Here is a 25,791-nt window from a genome sequence, read left to right on the forward strand (position 1 = left end):
TTGCCTTCGTGAATAAATTTGGCAATTGTAGTTCTAGCGCCTGTGAAAAGTAAGACAGCCATCTACACAGCTTGGAGAGGGTTAAGGGGCCTTGTTAAAATTTTTTTAATTAAGAAGATTTCCTGGGGTCTGGATGGCTCTGTTGGTTAAGTGCCTTCGGCTCAGGTCAGGATCCCAGGGTCCTGGCATTGAGACCCGCACGGGGCTCCCGGCTCACTGGGGAGCCCTGTCCCTCCTTCTTCCCATTCCTTCTCCCCCTTCCCTGTTCTCTCACATGCTTTCTCTCGCTCAAGAAAAATTTCAATGTAATAGTTATCAAATAAGGTTTCTCCCACTGAGAATCTGTACTGTAGGACATCTTGTGGCCAGGTGCTGGAAATATCCAAGAGCAGCAGTTAACTCTGTGTGTGTGTGCGCGCGTGTGCACGCGCACACACACGCATCTTTTTGTTTTTTTATAGATTTTATTTATTTCACAGAGACCACAAGTAGGCAGAGAGGCAGGCAGAGAGAGGAAGGGAAGCAGGCTCCCTGCTGAGCAGAGAGCCCGATGTGGGGCTCGATCCCGGGACCCCGGGATCATGACCTGAGCCGAAGGCAGAGGCTTTAACCCACTGGGCCACCCAGGAGCCCCTGTGTGTACATTTCTAAATCACCTGGAATGTAAGCTCTGCTAGAAAGCTTCCACAAGATCAAGACTCGTAGCTGTGTTCACAGATTCTCACCCAAGGCCTACTACGTGTACAGCACGAAGTCAGTGTCCACATGTGTTTGCTGAATGGGCTTTAAAAAAGAGTTCAAGGTCCAAACACACAAACATACACAGATACACGTGAAAGGACAGAAGTGCATACACGAGGTAGCACAGTTAGTTGCTAAGTCAGAGGCTGACCTAGTCCTGTGGAGGGAAAGCTCCACAGGCAAGAAGGAAAGCCCACAGGGTAGGCCCGGAAGGAAAAGAGAAAAAAAAAAAAGTAAACACAGGGAGTGAAGAGCAGAAATCACTCTCTGCGCTAGAATACCAGGGACCTGGGGTAGAAGCCTTGTCAGAACAGAGCACCCCAAAAGTGGCAACTGAGGAATGAGTAAACAACATGTGGTACATACCCATAGAAGGGAAACACTACTCAGCCATAAAAAGGAGCAAAGTACTCAACTCAGGGCCCTGGCAGGCTCTTGATCCCAGGGTCGTGAGTTCAAGCCCCAGGCTGGGCCCGGACCCTACTTAGAGAGCACTAGCTGCTGGGCTGGAGTAGGAGGAGACCGTGCATATACGAAGGTAACAGACAAGTTCAGAAATGCAGGCAGGGGCCTGGGCAAGGCAGGGGGCCTTTATCAGCTAAAGAAATCTGGATCTGGGGACACCTGGGTGGCACAGCTGGTTAAGCGTCCGACTCTTAGCTTAGGCTCAGGTCATGATCTCAGGGCTCAGAGAGAGAGATTATCTCAGAGGGAGAGATTCTCTCTCCCTCTCCCATACTCCCCTGCTCACGAGCTCTAAAATAAACCTTAAAAAGCAAAAAAAAAAAAAAATCTGGATCTTACCCACTAACAACAACAAAACAGTGGCAGCCGGTGCGCTCCAGAGCCACTTTCACATGCCTCAGACCCTTTGATCAAAGAATCTGCAAATGCTTTCAAATGTTTTCAGGTGCTAGCTGATTCATGGGCCTACCGCTTCTGGAAGAGTAGTGAATGGACTAGGGGTGAGAGGCAGTGGGCTGGGCATGTCACTCAGAGTCCAGACCAGGGGGACGGAAAAGATGGAAGAAGGGAGCAGACTATGGTGTGAGGTCTGAGGCAACCCGGAGTTTCTAGAACCAGAGATGCCACGTGTAACCGGGTGACTCACCTCCTTCAAAAGAAGTGGCCGAGTTACTGATCACGGAGGATCTGGGCAAGCCCCAGATCTCAGATTCCTCTGGGAAAGCAGAATCCCAAGAGGCACGAGGCTCAGGAGACCTCTTGATCTCTTTGGAATATACTTCTCTGAAGAACACTCCTCCAGACGGGCAGAGGTTCAGCCCAAGCGGACAGATTTAGAGCTAGCTGCCGAGGTGTTCAAATCCAGGCTTTGGTATTTACTGGTGATCCAGACCAAGTAATTCCCCTCTCTGAGCCTCAGGTCCTCACCTGTCCGTCAAGAATAACGGGGGCTGGTACCCCCGTGCCAGGGGAGGGAGGCCTGAAGGAGTCAGTATGTTAAGCATCCAAGAAGCGAAGAGAGCAATGCCCAGAACCAGGTTGACAAGATCCTCTTGTAACCCATCGATGAGCTCTCACATCAGCGAGGCTTCCAACTTACCAGTTTGTGAGCCTATATTTACTTGGGTTGTTTTGTTTGTTTTTTAACTTGGATTTTTATGTGTACAATACGCACTTTCCAACCACACGGAAAGTTCCAGGAAGGTCAAGTTCAAGGTCTGTCTGCTGCCCATTGTGTCACCAGGGCTTCACAGGGCAGGAGGGCAGTATACCGGAAGGACTCGCTCACCTAGGAATTATATGTTTGGTTTCCAAAGCCAAGAGGCACAGGGACTGACAAACAGTCAGGCTACCCTGAAGAGTCAGAACGGAGATGCAGTCAGGGACGAAACAGCTTCATTAAGGTGTGAAAGGGTTCTGGAAGAGTCCAAGAGGAAAAGGCTTTATGTTCCCAGTATGCTAATCTAAACAGTCTGTGCGGCCTTGCAAGCCTAGTTTAAAAAAGGAAAAAACAAAACAAAACAAAAACAAAACAAAAAAAGGTTTAGCATACAGAAATTGGGTCCTGCAGGTCGTAGATCTATCCCATATGGGACAGGCCTGGTTGGGGCAACCCATGACAACTGACAAAACAAAGTCTTGAAAATATCCTTCTCTTTGTCATTCATTTACTTCTTCATTAAAAGTTAACAGCCAGTTAGGCTTCTCCTTGCCACGGAAGTACTCCCACATTCATTCCTACTTCCAAACTTTTACGATGGGACCCTCCTACCCCAGCACCCATTTCTACCTATTTCAATCTTACCGGTTCATTAAGACTCTTCTCTTTTCTCCACAAAGCTTGTTGTACTCTCATCACACTGATCTCTTTGACTTTCTGAGCCCTGCATTACACAGCTTTTCAACTTGTGTAGGAACTCGGTATTACTCTCCCCATTGTTTTCTGTGCTGACTAGGTCTTTCCAAGTAGGAAAGGAAGTAGGCAGGAAAAGTGCTTCTTGGTAACCCCACTGAACAGCCAACAAAACACGGGGTTCAAGGCCTGTCTTCAACCAGGGCTAACGACCGTACCCCAGGGGAGCTGGACCTCTTCACCACTGAACAATGTTCCCCTTCACCGACTCCTCCGCCAGCTGTCAACTGAAATCAAGGACTCAAGGAAGAGAAGGCACGTTTTCTATTTGCAAGAGAGTTGCCAGCCCCTTTGAGAAAGGCATTATGTGCATCCAAATTCAGTTATATGACCTCCATGGGAATTTACCCTGAAAGACTGTTAGATTAAAGCTAAATGAGATGCAAATTCCACTCATATGTAAGAGTCAGGATGAGTCAAGGCTGAGGTTTCCATTACATCGGCTCGTTTCCTCGAGTCACACTCTAAGAACATGTGTGTAGGCTTTGTGCAGGGTGTGTGCTCTGCAGGAATGTTCTGTTAACAATTAAGGAGGCCTCGTGGGCTGGCATTGCTCTGCCTCCACAGGGAGACCTGAATTTTCCTCTTCAGAGAGCGTGTGGCTCTGGCTACATGGTGGGCACCCACAGGGGAAACAGCCCCCGTGGGGAAGAGGAGATGCCCTCACGGTCTGTCACTCAGACGGGGGAACCCTTGTGGCCACTCGGACACTGGAGCTCCAGGCCCTCCTCCTCAACTCAGGGGCGAGGAAAACATTTCCACTAGTCGACACATGGCACAGTCCACACCTAATAAAAGGCATCGTTTGAACTTTAGAACCGCTCCTTCCACAGATGTCATAGTTAGCGGTCCTCCAAAACTTATGTCAAACTGACCGGGGTGTCCAAGAAGGTCAAGAAAAGCAGAGATGGGGATGTACCCACCGGTTCTGAGACCCAGGTTTCCACAACGGGACAGCTCTTACAACTCAGTTCTTAACCCGGCAGGGTCGTTGGTTCCCCTGAAAACCGCTGGGACGGATTCACGGAGATGCTCTACACATGCACCAAGAACACCTCAGGTACTGGCCTCTTCGCCGGTTACCGGATTTAGAGCCAGCAAAAAATACATCTATCAAGGACCTAATACACGAAGATCACAAAATCAGCACAATTCATGGTGTTCCACTAAACTCGAGAAGGACCGCTCCAGAAACGGAGCATCTCAGGGCCTACAGCAGTACAAGAAACAATCCGGAGAGGTCTTGACATGGGGTGGGGCTTTTTTTTTGGTTGTTTAAGTCAATACGTAACGTCCAAGTGTGGTGCGGATCAGACAGGAATATTAATGATGAATCCCAGAGGGCAAGTGTGGAAAACTCCACAGAGGAGCAACCTTTGAAAACATTTTTAAAACTGCAGCCATGGGGGGGTGCAGGAAAAAGGGGCCTGCTGACGGTCTCGGCGGGAGTGTAAGTTAGTACAGTGTTTCGGAGACTTGGCAATAAACATCAAATGTCTTAAGAAGAATGCATGCCCTTTGACCCAGAAATTCCAGTTCCAAGAGCTGAAGCTTAGGAAATCACCGCGGGTGTACACAGAGTGTACACGGCATCCAGATCACAAAGCTGGAAACCCAGCCCCACGCGCAGTAAGGGATGGGTAAAACACATTAAGGCCCATCCGGACGGCATCGTATGAAGAATTAAAAATGAGGCAGAAGTGCATCCACTGGCACGCAAAGATGTTCATGACATAATGCTAAGTTTCAAAAAAAAAAAAAAATTCTGAATGTAAACACTTTTATAGTATGATCTCATTTTTGTTAAAATAGAAGGGAGTGTGCTTGTACACAGGGAGAAAAGGAAAGACACTACGTTTTAACAGTGGTTGCGGAGGAAAGAACGGTAGGATTGTTCGGGGCTGGGGGTGTTTTTGGTTTTTGTTTACCTGCATTTGAGGAGAGTAGCGGTAGGGAAAGGAGGAGGATAATGCAGGTGAATTTATTCTCCAGGAAGAAAGAGTGAAAAGAAACCTGGGACACAAGGTGATCCAATTAGGTGAACAAATTGGTTTAGGAATCTTAGAAAGGATTCTCCATCCCAAAAATCAAAGAAATTAAAAATCCAGTGGATTCATTACCATTATTTTAATCTCTCAAATAGAAGCAATACATTACTACCCTTCCTTTGAGGACTGTTGGGAGAAATGACCAGTAGAATTAAGTGCATAATAGGATTTAAAATAAGCAAAAATATCCCAGGAGGAAATCTCTGCGGTACAGTGAAGCTAGCCGCAGCCCAGCGCCGTGGGCGTGGGCACACAAATGTCCAATACAGCAACAAAAAAAATTACATTAACTATCCTAGAGCTCCCACAAAAGCCAGCCACCTCAGGGCTCCACAATGAATAAGATGCTTTCTCTATCCCACCCCTATAGGGGAAATTTCCTCTGAAAATTTACCCATTTGAAATGGGGAGGGAGAGGAGGTATTTATGGCAAACTTTCCAAGGCCTAGGACTGCAATTTCATTTGGGAAAACACAATGCACATTAGTTTTGTGGAGAGATTTCAGAGAGCACTGGAATGAGTGGGAGGACCCAGGTCACACGAATGCATTTCTATGCCTGGGTCTCCTCAGCACTGAGGAGCACCCAAGTTCCATTTGGGCTGCCTTTATTAAGGAGTACGGGGGAAAAACATTCTTTTTGTTGACTTCAGGATAAGCTCATACCAACAAGATTTCTCTGCATAATCATGACCCATGACTTACAGCAGAAACAAGAACAATTTTCCTGTTGATTAAAGGCCTGTGGGGCATATGGAATGGAGAGGAAAGGACAGTTAAGAGCTAAAGCTTCTCCAACATCTGGTTTGCCAAAATCAGAAAATCACAATATTCCCAAGCCCCATAAGCATTTTTGAGGCTTTGTTTCCCCCGCCCCGCTCCCCTTCCCACTGACTTCTGTTTTTAAGATACAGAGTCCGCAGGCTGGGTGCACTGGGACCAGATGGCAACAGATGCTGGTCTTGCAAAGGGCAAGACATTTCCCTTTGATCATCCAAGAACATGGAGAGAAGGGACAAACATTCCGGATCAGGACATGTTCACTTAGCTTCAAGGTTTGCCAGTAGCTGCATGAAGACGGACAGTTTACTGGGCGCTCCTCCGCCCAGTAAAACCAGATCCACTCCATCTCTGAACCCAACGAAACTACAAACGAAGCTAGGTGAGCTACCCTGGTTTGGGAATGTTCCGTCTTCCTCACCATTGCCTGCAAGGCTGACACAGAAACGGTCTCGAGGCAAAGCATTCCTGCGCCAGGCACTGCCTAGTTATAAGCCGCTTGAATGTCGGGCATAGATTATCACTGTTGTTTTTGTCTTTTCTTCATAAAAATAAATGATGTTACCAGAGATAATAACCGGAAAGTAGCGGGATACTTTAAAAACGCAGAATACTTTAAAAACCCGAAACACACACGCAAAGTGTACAATGTATATATAAGCCTCCCTATGCATCTCCACGTGTGTAAATTACCACCACAACGAACAGTAACCCTTCTCCAAAGTTCATGTATTCAGAAACCTATCAACACATCAGACACTGAAATCCTCAACGAGAATCATTTTTCCCCTGTAAGCCCTGGAATTTTACAAGGATTGGGTCTCTTTCAAATACTGCGCTCCTCAATGCATACTTAAAGATACAGTCTTCCAACACATTGAGGACAGGAACAAAGCCCTTTCACACCAGAATCTGGGCAGCAGCTTCAATCTTCTCTGTGCTGTTAAGACTCTGGTGCCGTGAAGTGAACCATCTCTCCCCCAGCACACCAGCGCCCACCAAAGACATCAGCAGGCCTTTCTAAAAATACAGTTACACTATAAAGCCTGAAAATAGGGAGGCAACAATGTTCTTTGAAAAGATGTTTGTCGTTTTCAAGTGTTCTGAAAACTCAGTAAACCACAAAACCATTTTCAACAAAATGTGTGTTTCTAATTATTAGTGGGAAGATTTATATTCCCGAAAGGGAAAAAAAAAAAAAAAGAAATGGTGTGCCTGGAAGAGAAGAAGTTCACTGCAGCAAGTCAGCAAGAATTTGTAAAGGCAAAATAATTTTGATAAGACAGAACTACTTCGCTAGCAATATAAATTCAGGATCCCACTGTACAAATAGTGATAATAATGAGCAGTCGCTCTAAAGTGTGGGAGCATTCCAAAGCAGGGGCAAGGCCCGACATTTCTTCGGATGGGCCTGCTGTCTAACACAGCAAATGATTACAAATCCCCTGTTAGTCCAGAGGCAGAGGTCACTCACTATTATTGGATCGCCCCTATAGACTTAGAAGAATGAAAAGCAGTTAACACAGTAATTCAAATCTGATTCATTTATAAACCCACCTTTACTTACAGAGACCTAGATCATACAAAACAGCTTCTCCCCCCCCCCCCCCCCGCCACCCCTTCCTCGTTCTGTCTCTCTGCATTTTGCTGGTGATGGGTTTTTCCAAGAAGCCCAGATTAAAGATGAAAGCCACACAGCATGTAATTCTGCCTAACCTGGATCCTTCTTGGCTCCGGGGGGGAGGGGGGGGTTGGAGGGGGGTAAGAAATCCTACTATCCCAAAGAGCCTCTCCAGGTCCAATTCTTAAACCACTCTGGTACTCACAGTGGGTACCACCTGGGACACTTGGGAGGGCGAGCAGGGAAGGCCTCAGGGAAGGCATCTTCTTCCTCCCCTCCCCCATGATGGCTAAACAGAGATTAATTTTGTAGCTCAGGTTTTCTGCATAACCCCTTCTCCAAACACAAAGACTCAGGATGGGCCTTAAAGAGTCCTTTTGTTTAGAGAGGGTCATTTCCTGCCCTTAGCTCACACCCAGAAACTCCCACCCATTTCTCAAGGAGAAGCATTGATTTTCTTGGTTAAAAAAAAAAAAAAAAAAAAAAAAAAAATTAAAAAAAACAACAACAAAGCAAAACAAAATTTCAGGCTTAAAACCAGCCCCCCATGGGGCGCCTGGGTGGCTCAGTGGTTTAAGCCGCTGCCTTCGGCTCGGGTCATGATCTCGGGGTCCTGGGATCGAGTCCCGCATCGGGCTCTCTGCTTGGCAGGGAGCCTGCTTCCCTCGCACTCTCTCTGCCTGCGTCTCTGCCTACTTGTGATCTCTCTCTGTCAAATAAATAAATAAAATTAAAAAAAAAAAAAAAACCAGCTCCCCCAATCCCCCCCCCCGCCTCCAACAGCCTACACCCTCCACCCGAGACGGAACTTGGCTAGCAGGCCACCAGGGCGGCATCCTCTCTACTGGGGGTCAGAAGGGGTATGAGGCAGAGAAACACAGGAGTGGAGTCAGGATTCTTTTCGTGCACAGCAGGCATTGTCTATCCAATCCTCCCAATTTAGTTCAGGAAATGAACTTAAATGTCAAAGCAAGCAGCTTACAGGACTTGTCCTTGGTCCCTCAGCAAGGAAAAGGGAGGAAAAAAAAATGAAGAGGATGGATTTGGTCAAGAACTTGACTGATCAAAGGCCTTCTATACCACTGTCTATAAACCAGGGTCTCTAAGGACTAAAGGACAATGGATGACAGTTAAGTTTAAGAAGTTTGCTCAAGGTCAAGGACGAGGACATAAATGCCGTAATTGGGGATGAATCCAACGGCCTGCATGTTCACGAGCACATCAGTATGCTCAATTAACAGGCAGTCTAGTGACCAAAGTAATGACGACTTACATGTTTTTCTTCCGGAAATGTCATCTGCTCTGCTTTATAAGAAGTAAAAACAGTCTGAGCCTGTGAGGCTGTGAGGCTGACAAGCAGGTAGAATCGGTGACTGCACAGTGCCTCCTGCAGAAAGGTTCACAGAGCCCAGATTAGGCTTCCTTCGTGGCAGCCCGTACAGGTGCTTAAAGGCTGGATTGGTCTGGCTAAAGCCTGCCTTATCCTGAGCTAGGCCTTTTGTAGGCAGGAGGAGGAAAGCCCAGTTGAGCTTGGGGCTAGACTAAATCAAAGGAGAGTGCTAAGTCTATCTCCAAATCAATTCCACCTGGGTTACTAACATTAACCCTTTGCAACCCCACAGACACATCTGCAGAACAGGAATCCAATTCATCTTGCCCTACTTCTATGTAATCACGCCTTGCCGGCCCACATCACACTCCCGGTTCTGCGGAATTTTGTGCTAGGTTTCTGTTCTGTCTGGACAAAGACAAGGATTCCCTCATGTGTGCCAAACGGCTACCTATACCCCCAGACAAAGGACCAAATCACGTACCACCTAAAATTTCTGGCTCAGAGACCGATAGGACACTGTAGGTTAACTAGCTGGAATTAAAAACTTAAAAAAACAAAAAATAAAGTTTCTGGCTTACAAACTATGTGAGGATTTTACTTTCTGCTGTAATTAAGTGGGAATGGGCATCCAGAAATGATCATCTTGAAGGCAGCGATAATCAACATTTAATTCAAAACTGCTGGAGAAGGTTTAGGACAATGTGGCATCTTACATGGGCCCCAAGTTTGACAGGGTGGTTCATATTCCCCGTCACTTAACAAATTTATTGGGCAGTTCCAGGCACTGTTCTAGGCATTGAGGGTTACAGCCTTAAACAAGACAGAGGTCGCTGCTGCTAGGGAGTAACATTCCAGGAGTATAAGACAAGTACATTAAGTAATGTCACTGAGTAAGAATGACCGGGAAAATAAAAGAGGGATAGGAGAGCGCTTGGGAATGTGGGGTCCTTTAAACCTGGAGATCGTACATCTCTCTGGGTAACACCTGAACCGAGATCTGAAGGAACGACAAGGATGAGGCTGCCATGTAAATATCTGGGGGTAGGATTTTTCAGGCAGACCCAACAGCACACACAAAGGCCCTGAGGCAGAAACAAGTTTGGCAAGTAGGAGATACCTAAATAAGGCCCAAGCAGCTGAAGCATGATGAATGAGGTTGTGATTCCTGGTAGATGAGGTCAGAAACCAGCAGGGCCCTGATCACATGGACCTCGTGCACCACTGGAAAAATTTTAAGCTCTTACCCACCAGCACTAAAACTTCAGACAAATTGCTTAATCTCTCAGAGCCTCAGTTTTCTTAGACCTAAACCATGGGATGGTAACACCTCATTTGGTTTGTTAAAGTGCAACTTTTTTAAAAAACAGAGTAGACATTGCTCTGTAAATGCTTAAGGAACGTGCAAAAAAAAAAAAAAAATCCATAAAAGCTTTTACAAGTTCAATTACATTTGGGTATGCACCTGATCTTCAACTCTCCAGTTCTCTAACACGTAAGATGGAAAAAGATTTGTGCAACCAAGATGGTCTCAGTGATCTAACAGTCCCTTACTCAGTAGTGGGAAACAACCAGGAGACCCTGGAAAAGAAGGAACTGGGCTGGGGGGCTGGGCTGGGCGGGGTTGGGGTGGAGGCGGAATCAACACTGGACTCCAGCTCTTGGCAGGTTTCTTTGTGCTGATAAGGAAGGCCCAGAGGGCTTTTAGGAGAAGCAATTCCCAGTGGTTTCAGGCTCCTGTCACCCAGCATCCCTGGGCAGGCACAGGACAGAAGCGTGTGTGCGTGTGCCTGAGACAGAGAGAGGGGAAGAGGGAGTGAAAGAGACTGTGTGTGTGTGTGTGTGTGCCTGCGTGTGTCAGAGACAGAGACCCTCACCCAGCCCCCAAACACATCCTGTTGGCTTCTAGAGGGATACTGTATTTAAAAAGAGATGCCTCTTTGGAAACTCACACATTTTTAAGTCCTGTAAATCACACATGCTGGGGAAAGTAATTACACTTTTGTAGCACTTCCCCTCAGAGCACAAAGGAGATTCTGGTACTTCTGTAATAAGGTAGCACTTTCTGTGCTGTGCCTTCTCTCAGGAGGCCCCAACTGCCCATCCCATAGAGGTGGGCAGGACAGAAACGCTCACAAAACAATCCTGGGGAATTCAAGCAAAAGCAGGTGTGTTTTGTTTTTGCTTTGGGTTTTGTTGTTGTTGTTTTTAATCTCTAGGATTTCTCTTGGGATAATGCTGGCCACCTACCAGCCTATCTACATGGTGACATTAATTCAGGATGAGCAGAGGAACAGCATTTCAAAACTGACCCACGAGAGAGTTAAAGAGGAGTAGAATGCAGAAACCAGTCTCTGACTTGCATCGGGCTGGGGAGATGCACCTCAGTTCTCAGACTCCCAGATTTCTCTTAACCTTTGCAAAATCCTGGGGGCCCCCAGGATGGAGGTGGGCTGCGTCAGCATTCCTTCGGCATTTTAAATTTGTGTGACAATGCTGTAGTGCAACCTGGAATTTGGAACTATCCTCCCGGTGTGACTGGCATTTATTACTGCCATTTTCTTGTCCCCCCTCTAGGATTCTACATAACCTGCATCATAATGGGTGCACGGGGGGGGGGGGGGGGGAACCTATGAGGAATACAAATGCAGGTGGTTGTTTTTCTTAAATTCCCAGACCGCCTTTCTTTCTTCAAGGGTTGACACGTAGTTGTGAGCAGCAAGCTTTCCCAACTTTAAGGAAAGCACTAGATGAATCCATGGAAAAGAGGACCCAAAGAATGAGTCTGGGGTCTGGCAAAAGGCTCATCTTACTCCCCACCCAATTAAGTCAAAACAGAACCAAAAACCATGAGAGAAACATTTCTCTAAGTCTTTCCCCTTTATCTTCCAAACCCATCTACAAAAGCCTTAGGATAGTTTGATTTTCCCTTCTAGGCTAGAGTAACAGCATTGGAAAAAGAAAAGCGGGAGAAACAAAAGCCTCAGAATTAAATGCAAATCATAGAGGAAAACAATTTTCAGAGTCCGCTGATGAAAGCCCAAAAAAAAAAAAAAAAGTGCATGGGAAATACTATATACACCTAGATTTTTCCAAGCTTCCCTCCCACACTCGGGCTTTCGAACGGATCAGCGCACTGAATGCTATTAGGTTAAACACTAGGGGATACAGGATACATTCTGATGTTCCTAAATTAAAATGTGCTTTAAAAATTTTGTTTCAATTTTTTCGAGCATTTCCAGGTCTTCCCCTTCCCTCAAAGTTTTCAGTTTTGTTTTTATCTACCCTCAAGTGTCAGGTGGATGTATTTGGCTCTTGTGGCCTACCCTCACAAGTTCCCCAGGAACCAGAGTCCCACACCGCCCTTCAGTTTTCCAGGCGCTCCTTCGCATCTCCCACCTTCTCAATTACCGGCCCTATACGCTTAAACTGTACTGAAAATTGCTCCCAGGACCAGATGGCTCCTCGGTATCTCCAACCCCACCACCTTCACCTCCTCATGGCCTTCTCTGCCCTTTTCAACCACTCAATTTGCTACTTCTACGAACAGGACCACCATTTGGCTGGCCGTCCAGAGGAGAAACTCTGAGAAGCTTCCAGAATGCAACTCCCCATCTCCCCTTTGTGCTGACAGGGACTGAGGCCCCAGAATACATGGGGCCACGTCGCCGCCGCTTTCCTCGGAGACTAGGATCCTTGCAGGACCAGCCTCGTCTTCTCTCAACTCTTCCCCAAACCTGCTGCATCCCCTTTCCCTCTGGAAGGTTCCGGAGTGCCAGGTCCCGGCTGCATGGCAGGGGACATCCAACCACAGAGGGGAGTCCGATACCCCCGGCATGAAAGGCTGCTGCTCCGCTTTCTCCCCTACCAGGGCCGCTCCCCAGCCTCGCCCTCACCTTCCCTTTCTCTCCTGCGATGCCTGGCTTGCTGTCCCCCCAACTTCTCTCAAGCCTGGGTCTCCACACAGGCCAATCTTCCACCCACCGTCTCAACCTTTTCCTCATCTGGCAGAATCTTCATGGAGAACCTTCGCTCGAATGTCCGCTCTTTGACACGAGGCCTTCACCCTCCGTCCTCGCAGCGCTGTGTTCCCAACGCTGACACCACTCGAGCCCCTGCATCATCCCACCTGTTCACCCGGCCGTCCGCACCCCAATCCCGCGCGAGCGACCCGCAGCACTAGCTCTCGTAGGGCCCCGCACACCAGCCTGCACTCCAGGTCACCTCCCGTAAGACGAGGCTCATCACCATCCTAGCACCTCCCTTGGCTCACTGGGGAGGATAAAATAATGGAGTTTGTGCATAAAGTGCCCAGTACCCGGTACATAACCAGAAGTAAATACTCAGAAGTTAGCAATCATTGCTTCTGGAGTGAACAGATTAAAAAGACTTTGGAGAACTGCTCTGGATCAAATATCCCAGTATTTCTTTTTCTGTCACAAAAACAACAGCCAGGCAACAACTTCAGCGATGAGCCCCCACCTATGCAGCCATGCCCCCCACCCCCGAATGATGCACGGAAATCGTCTCCAATATTCTCCCAGGACTCTTTCAAGATAGGGATGGGAGTGCAAGGAGTCCTCACCCCAGTCTTCCCCACACATCAAGGAAGGCATCCCCATCGCAGGAGGGCATCCTCCCATCACAGCATCAATTTAAATACCCCGTCGCAGCTGCCCTCCAGCCCACGGAGCCCGGCAGCCACTTCTGCTCCAGCTGTTATTAAGGGTCATTCCCCTCATTCCTTCCTCGGTTTTTTCTCTGACCAAAGCAAGCACAGTTCGGGGAGGGGGGGGTGGGACATTTGCATTCCCTCTCCCCTTCCCCCAGGCAGACACTAAGGTGCCAAATGAAACTGAACACAAACATTCCAAAGTGACTATCATACAGAGCAGGCTTGTCTGGGAACACAGGGAGCCCCGTCCTCTCCCACCTCGCCAAAGCTTCCAGAAGCCCGCGTCCAAAAGGTCAAACGGAGTTCCATGGCACCGACCAAATTCTAGAGGTGAAGACCCAAAAACACACCTGAGAAGCGGGCGCGCCGTGGCGTTCGGAGGCCCCGGGCACACGCAAGTGGAGGTTGCGGGTGGCAGGTGGAGGGAGGTAATTCCCCAGCTGATCCATGCACAACTTGCCTAATTTCCCAGTGGGCAAGGACCTCCACAGTAAACAAGAGGCTGCCGTTTAACAGCCTACCTGTACCAAGTCATCCTCACCAACCCTTCCCAGAAGAGGATTTCCCGTTTTAGATTATGCACTTATAAAGAATTCTACGCATACACATGAATAAGCGTGTGCGGTATCCATCTGGTATTGGAGTAGTGTATTTGGGTGGGAGTTGAATATTGGGAATACGGTGACAAGGAGGCATCAATCTTTAAAAAAAAAAAAAAAAAAAAAAAATACAGGGGCGCCTGGGTGGCTCAGTGCGTTGGGCCTGTCTTCGGCTTGGATCATGATCTCAGGGTTCTGGGATCGAGCCCTGCGTCAGGCTCTCTGCTCGGCGGGGAGCCTGCTTCCCCCCCCCCCCCCCGTCTCTCTGCCTGTCAAATGAATAAATAAAATCTTTAAAAAAAAATGTTTAAAAAAAATACATTAAAGAAGGTAAGGATCCAGGACTTGGAGAGAGCAAAGCACTTCGACCAGAATTCTGAGCACAGCCATCTTTTTGGGATAGAACCTTTGGGTGACAGGAATCTGTACAATGTAGGCTGAAACTCGGCTCCTGCCTTGAAAGCAGCTCAAGCTAGATCAAGAGGGAAAAGATGGTTGAAGCGAATGGTTTACAGAGCATGGGGGTACAGGAGGGCAACGATGATTGTCAAGTTTGGACTCTGTTGTCCAGAGAACGGATCCGTGCTGAAGGACCCATCAGAGGACTGAGCGGTATGGTACAAGGATGCACTGAGAAACCACGTTAGAACACGGTGAGCAGCTAAAGGTCCCTGAAATGAGCCAGGAGAAAAGGAATGAGTGAGATCAGTATTACAGAGAAAGGCTCCATGGAACTGAAAAGGCCCACTTCGGCAGCAAGACTTGTGAGCAAAAGAAAGCGGGACCAAACCAATGGTTTATTGACATCTATAGATACAGCAAAGAAATTTCATGGAATACTCAAAGAAAAAGACAGTTGGGTTTGTTTGGGGGGTTTTCTGGACATTTTTGCTCACACGCTCATTTTAAGAAAATTCAGAAAGCATAGAAAAGCAAATCTAATAATTTTTATTATTTTTTTTTCCTATTTGGTTTTGTTTAAAGAACTGGCATCACACAGAACTTTTACATCCGCTTTCCTTTAATGTCATAATATTGACCATTATGCCCTCAATTAAAATGCTGTCAGAAGCTGGGAAGAACAAGTCCGATTCTCCCATACAGCCTTCAGAGGGCATGAGGCAATGCAGACACCTCAATTCCAGATTTCTGGCCCCTAGAACAGTAAGAGAACGCACTTCTGCTACTTTGAGCCAACAACAACAAAAATAAATGTATGCATATACATATACATCCTTTAAAAGCACGGCTTTTCGTGGCTACTATTCTCTTTCACAAATTATAAGCATGATTTACTTAGCAACCTCCCTGGGTAAGACAAAGCCGCACTGGCTTGTGTCACCTTGCGATGTATCAGTGATCACTTACTTGCCCCATCACCCACCCCGAATTCCGTCCTTGAAGCACAAATACAAACCCACAAATACCAGACAAAAGCAACTCTGGAAAAGAACGTCCACCCTTTCAAACAATCCACCCAACAAACAAATGCCCTGGGAAACAAAGACTGCACCAGAGCTCAAGGGTTTATGAGGGAAATTTTAAAAACCACTCCTGGAAAAACAGCTCAAAAGCGCATGCCGTATCTGCAGCCTTCTTGAGCATCTGACTGGGAAGTCACTGTGCTTTCCTTTTAAAAGGATCCCCAAAGCCTATTCGAAGGCTGAAATAGGTTTTGCTGCATTAGATCTGATTTGCAATAACAGCCTCCAGACATGGTCGAACTGTATAAAACTATTCTGATTCTGTACGTTGCCCAAGTCATAATGTAGATTAGCTTCATGCCCATCTGAAAGCCCGAGGCTGCCACAAACTGACCCTTTCTGGGGGCCAATTGGAGAAAACAGTTTTCTTCATGGCCCCAATACCTAGGCAAGATTGCGGAGCAACTTTTTTTTTTTTTTTTTTTTTTTTTTTTTAAGTTTTTTGGTTTTTAAGTAAGCTCTACACCCAAGCAGGGGCTCAAACTCATGACCCGGAGATCAAGAGTCACGTGCTCTACCGACACAGCCAGCCCGGCGCCCCACTAAGCACTTTAAAAGGAAAGTGAGGTAAAAATTTGTATTAGCTTGTGAAGAACCAACTTTACAGGATTCCTGCCCAACATCTGCCAAACATCTTTTCAGTCAATATCCCAACAATGCCAAGTTTTTTGCTTTTTGAGTTTTAAGTACAAGAAAGTTCACGTCAGTTTAAGGAAAAGTTGCTATTTACCACTCCAATAAACCACCTTTTAGAAAATGTTTGTGACCAGCCTGAAAAATGCTCAAGGACCCAGATAAAAGTAAAAGCAAAACCAAATTACATATTTATCTGATTTAAAATTTTTTTTTGAAAATTAAGTAACCAAAAACAAATTTCTATCTACTACCAGGTAGAAAAAAGTCTCAATACATAAAACTCAACAAGACAACCACCGGAGTATGTTTCTACGCAGATCTACTGATTTTAATAAAGTCTGGTCCAGGTCAAACTGCCAAAGGTGTTTAAAGAGAATATTGCCTGGTCCAAAGTCGGACAGAAAATTCTAGGGTTTTATCAACTGTGAAATGATGTAAGAAATTATCTAATGCCCTATACATAAGCCCTATAAATCTCAGATCCCAGTTAAAGATTTTGACAACGGCTTCTCTTTGAAGGGCAATGTTGCATGGAGCGCCTGGGTGGCTCAGTGGGTTAAAGCCTCTGCCTTTGGCTCAGGTCATGATCCCAGGGTCCTGGGATCGAGCCCACATCGGGCTCTCTGCTCAGCAGGGAGCCTGCTTCCTCCTTCTCTCTCTCTCTGCCTGCCTCTCTGCCTACTTGTGATCTCTGTCAAATAAGTAAATAAAATCTTAAAAAAGAAAAAGGGCCATGTTGTAGACAAACACACATATACAGAACACAGGAAGCCAGATGTATTATCTCTTCTACAGCTAGCCAAATCTTCAGAATTTTTCCTCAAAGCTTTAAATACGATCCAAAGCAGAAGACTATGTCCTGTCCAAGTTTTCAAACTTCCAACCTCAAAAAGCTGCAGAAATTCTCCTAAACCCGGGGCTGTTCAGTCTATACAGTTGGAACTAAGTAAATGTCTCAGTATCAATTATTTCAGAGTAAGCTTTAAAAGCTCTCCTACAGGACTAAAATGTACTGGAAGAGAAAAGGAACTCATTTAAAAAATAGAGGGGAAAAAAAAAAAAACAAACCCAACCCTCGGATTCTCTGAAGTGGTAGAGAGAGCCTAAACGCCCTGATGTTCTAGGAAATAAACTATTTTCTCTTGATGATGATTGGCCTGGCTTTTCCAAGTCAGCTCAACGGCCACCAGAAATGACAACAAAACACATTTTTCCCCTCTTGTCATTATGTGTAGATACATTTTATATGTGTGTGTTCTGTTTACTGAAGTCCTCAGTCAAGGCTTTTAAATGTGTTTGAGAACAAATTGCTGATCACTGGGTGGGCAGGGAAAGGGTCCAGGGCAGTGGTTTTCGTATAATGCTGAGCACATTAATGGGACTCCCCAAATACCATATTTATTTTACTTGTGGCTTTCAGGGTTGGGGGGGGAGGAGGTTAGAGTTTATCAAAAACAAAACAAACTCAAAACAGGGAATTAGTGCAAAATTACCTGGATCACTCAAGGCCTATTTCCTTTCTTTTCCTGAATGTTTAACATTTTAATCCCTATCTCTTCATGGTGTCTCTGTCTTTATAGACTCCACCTCTGATATGGGCTCTAAAATCTTAACTGTCCACTGAGTATTAAAATAACTGTCTTGCCAAAACTGCTGACCCGTCATAGAGCCACATGCCATTGCCTCCTGAAAAGGAACATGGTCAGGACAACAGGGCAGGTGAGAGGCAGTAAGCAAGCTCACCTATGATTCTGCTGGTACACAACCTACACATTACAGCGCCCCACCAACAGGACCAACAACACCCCAGTCCTGAACGCATGAGGCAGAGATGGGTTAAGTCAAAGAAATGGGATTTTTCTCTACTTAATTTTCTCAAGTTAAGTAGGTTATGGTTGTGGAACACTTAAACCTCTTTTGCTACCTACCGAGAGGGAAAAAAAAAAGCCTTTGGGTCTGCCTGATTAACTTTTTCCATTTACGAAGAGTTCTCAGCTGGGAGAGCAGAGCAAGAGGGTTTCGCACAATACATTCCTACCCTTAGGAATAAACAGACTGCCCATCTTAGTGAAATAGAAAGGTTTCTGAAGCAATGGGTGTGTTTAGGTGAATTAGTTAAATATAGCAACTCCTTAGAGAAGCGCACTTGTCATTTTTAAAATTTTATTTCAAGGGCAGGGAAAATAAATAGCAAAGCAGCCAGTTAAGAGTCAAGAAAAAAAAGTGGAACTTGCAATTCAGGTCTCCTTCTCTCTGAAAAGGGAGGACCCTCAGTAGCCCCAAAGAACTAGCATGTAAATAACAGTTTTCAAAATAATAGTTTGTAATAAAAAGCGCAGTTACTCTCAGGTGTGAAAGCAAATTTTCAGCGTACTGCGATTCAGGTGAGTTGCCCCATACAAATGGGCTAAGAGTAAAATCTAGTGTTTCGCATTGATTTGCATGGTCCTAGGTCCCTCTATCTTCATTTAAACAGTTCCCTTTTCACAAGTGGACAAAGTGCTGAAGACTTACAAGAACCAATTAAGTCCTCCCCAACATTTGGTTTCACTCTCAGAATCTCAGTTTGCACGCAACACATTATCTCCATAATAATCTCAACACCCTAACCGACTTGCAATCAGTTTACCATCCTGTTAAGTTTATACAGTGGAACGCCAGACCTCTAAGAATACGTTACAGGTCATATCTAGATGCGTACTTTCCTGCATCTACACTCAAGTTCTTTTCAGAATGTTTAAGAACTCAGCTATGTGGGATCCTTGAAAAAAGTTATTGTTTCTTGGACTCCGGGCAACGTACCTGCAGGAACAAAGCCATTTAAAAAGGACACCGCAAATAGCCAAACTACAAAATTCTGAAACGTCCGATCAGGAGTTCCCTCCCACGGTTAAATTTTGTTTCCACCCACGGAAGGCACCGCCGCCCGCCGCAACATTTTTAACGTTGTTACGGACACACCACCTAAAATTTACGCTCAGAAGTCAAAGTCCCATTAAAACAGCCCAGACGATCGCTTGGTCAACTGTAAAGTTCTGAACTCTTTGCTTCGGCTCCCCCCACGCCCCCCCCCGCATCACCCCTAAATTGACAAAACCTAATCACCCACATTCGGGGTCTTTTGACTCATCAGAAAAGAATGCAGCCGATGAGTTATCTATTAATCCAAAATGCCTCGGCTGGGAAGATATTTCACCAAGAACTTTTTAACACTGCAAGGGAGGGGGCAGGGAACAGAAGGTGTCTTTTCACGAGAACTTTCCCCGAGTTCTTTCCTCACCCCGCACACACACACACACACACCCCACAACCTCCGGCCCCCGTCGCAGAATTAAGTCCTGACCCTCCGGGTCCCCATAAACGGAGGTCACCCAGGAGTCAGCTCTCGATTCCGCTTTTAAAATCCCACGCAAACAAAGCTGAGCATTATACTTACAAAAGTCTCCGAAAAGTCCTTAAAGTTACGCAATTTTAGGAACCCACAAAAACACGCTCTCGGAAGAGGCCCCCCCCCCTCCCGGAGCCACAGTGTGGGGCTGTGCCTCGCGGCGAGGGCATTTCCCAAACCCCGGACTGCGGCGCCCCGGGGTCGGCGCCCGCGCCCCGCCGGCCGCCCGCACGCGGGAGGAAGCCCGCGGCCGGCGCCCCGGGTCGTACCCCCGCGGCTGCGAGCCCCGCAGTACCTCTTCCTCCTGAAGGTTCGCCTCGTTCGGGGTGTTCTCCTTCTCGGCTTTGCCGCCGTTGTTCATCTTCCCGGTCCTTCCTCGCCGGGCAGGGCTGGGGCGCGGGGCTGGGCGAGGGCGCGCTCGCCCACTTTTCCCTTCCCCGGGCGCCGGGGCTCCCTCGGGCGGGCGCCGCGGGCTGCGGGGGCTGGAGCCGGGGGCAGCGGCGGCTCGGGCTCCCGAGGCCAGGCGAGACTGCGGCGCCGGGCGACCCAGGAAGTGCGAGGGAGACTCCGGGCAGGGCGCGGCGCGGGCCGGCTGGGCAGGGGACGGAGACAATCGGGCCCCGGGAGGGAGACCTGGAGAGGGAGGGCGGGCGCGAGGGAAGGAAGGAAGGAAGAAAGGATGGGGCGAGGGCGCGCGTCCCAGGAGGGAGCCCGGAGAGTTGGGGATGTGGCCGAGCGGGGGCTGGGGGCGGCCGCTGCCCGAGCCTGGCGGGGGCCGGAGGGAGGGGGCGAGGGGTGCCCAGACCGAGGGAGGCGGCGGTGCGGGGCGCGGGCCGCGGCTGGGACACTGGGACCCGGAGAGCCGCTGAGTGCGCGCTCCAGGCAGGCTCTGGGAAGTACGGGATCCAAGCAGCTCCCTTTCTCTCGCTCTCCTCCCTCCCCTCTCTCCTCCCGCTCCTCCTCCTCCTCCTCCTCCTCCTCCTCCTCCTCCTCCTCCTCCCTCCGCCCTCCCTAGACGTGGGCTGCCGGCTTCAGCCCGGAGGGACGGGACGCGGGACGGAGAAGCCCCCCGCGGGAGGAGGGGCTGCCCCGCGGCCGGATGGCGCGCGCCGGGGAGGGGCCGCGGGCCGCAGGCGGAAGCGGCCGACCCCAGCCCCCAGACTCCGCGGTAGGTCGGAGGGCGAGGGCAGAGGCGCGGGAGGGAGGGAGGCCGGGTCCTCCGGCTTCCTCGGCCCCTGGGGGCCCCGGCGGCCCGGCCGGTTGGGAGTTGGCGGACTCGCGTGGCGGTGCGCGCCAGCTCGGAGCGGGGCCTCGGGGAGCCAGCGCGACGCCCGGGAAGCGTGACGGGCTACTGCGGGGGGCCTGCTTCCCGCGGGGATTCGCACCCCTGTCCCTGCGCCTGCCCCTCCTTCTCAGTGCCGGCTCGGACCTATTTCCTCCCTTCCTCGTGGGCAGCTCGAAATGACAGGATGCGAGAGAACGAGCGACGTCCGGGCGCAGCCGGGTCCTCCCAAACCTCCCAGCCTCCCCGCACCCGCCTTGGCTCTCCTCTAGGCTTCACGGGCCCCCCCTGCTCAGCCTCCTCTCACCCTTATCAGACCGTCCTGGAATTATTTGTTTACCTGGCTGCCTCCCTTACTCTTCAGGGAGAGCCTTCCCGCAGGACAACACCGTGCCCTCTTTATCTTTATAATCCCGCAGCTATTTAAATACGCTACCTGGTATTCAGTAGGCACTCAATAAATACTTGTTGGCTAAGTGACTATTCCTCCCAGCGAGCCGAACTGGAGACCAACACGGATGATCTTCAGAGGGTCAAAGCGGCTCAGAGAAGAAAGAAGGCTCAGCATTCTGGGAGGTCAGCACACAACGCCTTGTTTATGCCCGAGGACTGCGTGGTTTTGTTTCCTCACCTGTGAAATGGGAGTAGTTAGAGTTACCTCCCAGGGGGTTGCAATTAAAGGAGATTACAGGTTGGTGGACCTATAGCATGCAGCACCCATGCCTGCCCAGTTTAGGTTTACAGGAACTTGGAAGCTAGTGTTATTATTAAGGAAATTTCCATTTTTCCGGGGGCCGTAGGGAGCTTCTCCATTCCGGTATCATAAACACATAAATTTAAAACTGCATGTATCAGTAGGTTCTCCCTCACTTCCCACGCCCAGGAATTCTCTCCCACAGCACGCTGTTCCTTTCTTCACAGCACCAATCACAATTTTTGTTTATTTGCTTGCTTCACTGTTTATCTCTCTCTGCTCCCCCTCCCCCAGACATTCTTCACCCTATAGTGGTTTAAGTGCTCCTGGGAGTGGGATGGGGGTGGGGATGAAGATAAGGCTCCTGCTTTTCGGGAGTTTGAGCCGGTGCTGCAGAGACAGGATTCCCAAAACAACTCCACGGCACCGTGATCAGGGATCCTGGTTCAAATCGCAGAACGCAACGAAAATACTTGCGTCAAGAGCGTTGTAGAAGGGGGGGGTAAAAAAAAAAAAAAGAGTGGTGATACTTCCATTCACCTATTGGGTTTTTCCTTGGCGTGAGGGGGTGGGGGGAGTCTGAGGATTTTGATGAATAGATTTAATTGCTGTCATGATGTCCTGTCTCTCTGCGGGGGGAGGTGTATCCTGGACGAAAATAAGCCAAGAATCTGTTGAACTTGCAACTGAAGTTTAGAAAAGGCAAGGGCCACCATTAATCTGGAAACCTGGACACAGCTCTTTCCACTCCCAGTCCCTCCTTCAGTTACAGAAGGAGCCACGAGGGGGCAGTGTCTTCCTGAGCAACGGCTGAGTGGTGGGCTTGGGCCCCCACGCCACCAATGCTGCCAGCACTCTGCCCTCCTTGGCCCTTGCCCGGTACCGAATACACTCCACAGAAAGATATTGTCTTGCTGGAGCCTGGCAAAGGCCCAAGAAAAATGACAATTGATCTAGTCATTGATGGTTGCAGTCGGACGCCACTTATGAGTAGGTGAAGATGTCTGATTCCAGGATGCCGCCGCGACCCCAGCCAGGGAAATCTGGCTTCCTTCCAAGCGTAGAACCTGATTCCTTGTCTTTCAGCCAAGCCAGCACTTTTGTCCATTGTTAAAAGTCAGAAACCTCTGGGATAAAAAAATGAAAATCAGAGCTATGAGGGGATCTTTGTCTGATCTTTCATTGTTGTGTTCCCAGCATCTAGACAATGCCTGACACGTAGTAGGCACTCAGTGGTTGTGTTTGAATGAATGAACACATTAAGTCTTATCAGATATTGATTTTCAGCCTTGAATGACATCAGATCCTTCCAAGACCCTGCAGGAGGGACTGAGTTAGACGTGTCTCAGCATGGAAAGCCACCACAACGCAACTAGGCAGATTCATGGTAGTGGTCTGTAGTCATTATTTTGCAGGGAGAGACCCTACCTAGATAGAGAGCTTGCTCAGAATGAGACAGCTGTTGAGATTTCAAAAATAAAAAATAAAGTCACACCACTCCACGAGTCGCCTGATGCATCAGGCAGTTAACAACACAGCAGGGAGGCCTATCAGTGGTGAGCATGAAATTCAAGGTGTTTTCAGAAAAGCCTATGGGGATGGGGGTGATACACCACGAAAAAAGGGACTCCAGTTTCCTGTTCTTTCCATGAAGAATGGTGTAGACTGACTTGGAAGAAAATAGGGTCACATATTACTAACAACCCCCCCCCTGAAAATCTGTAAATAGACTTTGGCTGTTTATGAAGCTTCAGTGAGAGGAAAGACATCATTCAGGATATAAATGATCTTTATGGCCTGTTTACTACTCTAAACAACGTTTCAAAAGTGAGATCTCACTCAGTAGCACTGAGTAGCTTCCGGACACACCATGAGGTCCAAGACAACAAAGGGATTTTATATCCTAGAAAAATAGGGCTAATGGCCATGAAACACCTGCATTCTCCCTTGCCCGCCACTTTACCACATTGCTTCTAGCCTGCGAGGTTACAAGCCAGATGGAAAGGGGAATATTGGATGCACCTGTAGCTTTAGGACTTCTCTCTGTTTCCCTGGCAGTGTTCATTCTGAGGTTTGCTTCAGGAAATCCAAACTGATCATTATGTCTTCAGTGTTTGTCTCTGGGAACTGCAGACATTAAAGATTTTTTGAGGCAGTTTGCACGGCAGGGGTTTTGTACCTGTGCTAACACAGCAGCAGAAAGCTACAGTATCTATCACATGGGGTTCAGAATATCTGTTCACACTTCTGCATCCTCTGCTCGACCCAGAAAGTTCTCGAGGCCAGAGGCTGTGTTTTATTGGGTTGTGTCATCCTTGAAATCTCTCTCCCTTCACCTCCACCCACCTCCGGGCCATCACCCTCTTCCCCTGATTTGTGACTTTTTAAAAAACACGACACTGTATACGCCACTCCACAGCGCACATTTCAGTCGTGTGAAATACGCGCACATTGTTGTGCAACATCCTCTTGATTTTTACCTCCTACATAGTTGGGAGATGCAATCATTTCCCTCTAATCACTTGTGGAAACAAATGCATGCAGCCACGTGGAGAGGCCCACGTGGAAGGGAGTCAGGTCCCGGGCTCACAGTTCCTGCGGAGCTCCCGGCAGACAGCTGGTACCAATTGCCAGCCTTTCGAGTGTGTTCTCTTGGAAGCGGATACTCTGGTCCTGGTTCAGCCGCCCCAGCTGACGCCACACAGAAAAGACGTGAGCCGTCTTCAGAGTCATGCCCAAACTGCAAAATTGTTAGCAAAAAAGTGAATGCTGTTGTTTTAAAACACTAAGTTTGAGGGTGTTTTCTTACACAGCCATAGAGAACTGAAACATAATTGCACGCCTAGAGGTGAGGTCCTGGGGTATAGAATCCTAGAACATGGGACAGTGGCCTTGGGACCAGGTAGGGGATGGAAGCTAGAAGAACACTGAGTCCACCAGCAACAAGCATTACTAAGGGGTACTAAATATTGTTATTAGAGGCTGGAGAGAGGGGGAGTCCATCCACTTAGCTATTGGAAAAATGATTAGCTAAACTAGCTTGCGGTTCACACAAAAGAGAGAAAAGATGCCTAATGAACACGCGGACCTAGCTAAGGAGCTATTTGGATAGACGTTGAAAAGGTTGAAGAAGGGGCCCCTGGGTGGCTCAGTGGGTTAAGCATTTACCTTCAGCTCAGGTCATGATCCTGGATTCCTGGGATTAAGCCCCACATCCGGCTCCCTCCTCAGCGGAAAGCCTGCTTCTCTCTCTCTTCCCCTCACCCCATGTGTGTGCTCTCTCTCTCTCTTCTCTCACTCTCCCAAATAAATAAGTAAAATCTTAAAAAAAAAAAAGTTTGAAGAATTTCTTTGAGATGCTTATGATATAGTACAAGAGAAATGAGAGGAGCAAAAAAAGGGAACTGTTCGTTTTTTATCTGAATTTAGAGGAAACATAAAGAAGCCAGGACCTGCTGGGTTTGAAATAAAACTGTCATTTCCAGCTTCTCCAGAAGACAAAACCCTCAAAATAAGATATGGCCTCGGGGCCAAGGTCAAATCCAGAGTGCTCTCAGGAAAATATGGCCTTGGGTGAAGTTCAAGACAAGAGTACGGCCGGAAGACCCTGTGGTAGGCAGGCTCCTCCATGGCCCCCAACGATCCCTACTTCCTGCTACTCAAGCCCCTCGAGTGTGAGCGGGACCCAGCGACTTGCTTTTCATGAATGGAGTCTGGCAAGAGTGATGGGTATCACTTCCAAGATGAGACTGAGAGGGACCGGACTCCCTTTTCACACATGCTCTCGTTGCGCTGTGCCTTGCTGCCCCGTGATGCCAGCAGCCCCGTGGAGAGGCCCGTGTGATGAGGAGAAGGGTGGCTTTCATCCAAGCACCAGCAAGGAAATGGCGCTCTCAGTCCAACAACCCACAAGGGACCGAATCCTGCCAACAACTACGCGAGCAAGCTTGGAGGTGGGTCTTCCCTAAGTGCGGCCTTAGATGAGACCCGTTATGGGCTGAACGCTGGTATTCCCCAACCCTCCCTCCCCCAATTTATATTATGAAGCCCTAAATCCCCGTGTGATGGTATTAGGGCCTTTGGGAGGTAATTGGGTTTAGATGGGGTCATGAGGGTGGAGCCCCTGGGATGGGATTA

General features: G+C 48.2%; 1 protein-coding gene across 8 annotated transcripts in view; it reads right to left on the minus strand.

Moving 5' to 3' along the window:
• Positions 1 to 21,573, minus strand: part of RBPMS (RNA binding protein, mRNA processing factor) — a 172,298-nt gene extending 150,725 nt beyond the window's left edge. The window contains exons 1-2 of one of the 8 annotated variants that reach the window (XM_080796678.1): positions 21,108 to 21,191; positions 19,974 to 20,311 (exon numbers count right to left, since the gene is read on the minus strand). In XM_080796678.1, coding sequence (XP_080652804.1) covers positions 19,974 to 20,039 — 66 coding nt within the window. In that variant the 5' untranslated portion in view covers positions 20,040 to 20,311; positions 21,108 to 21,191. Of the gene's footprint in view, positions 1 to 19,973; positions 20,658 to 21,063; positions 21,205 to 21,396 lie in introns of those variants that run through there. The other 7 variants (XM_080796679.1, XM_080796675.1, XM_080796676.1 and 4 more) reach the window with 7 other exon arrangements.
• Positions 21,574 to 25,791: the final 4,218 nt, after the last annotated feature.

Source organism: Martes martes (genome assembly GCF_963455335.1).
Source record: "Martes martes genome assembly, chromosome: 2".
NCBI lineage: Eukaryota > Metazoa > Chordata > Mammalia > Carnivora > Mustelidae > Martes > Martes martes.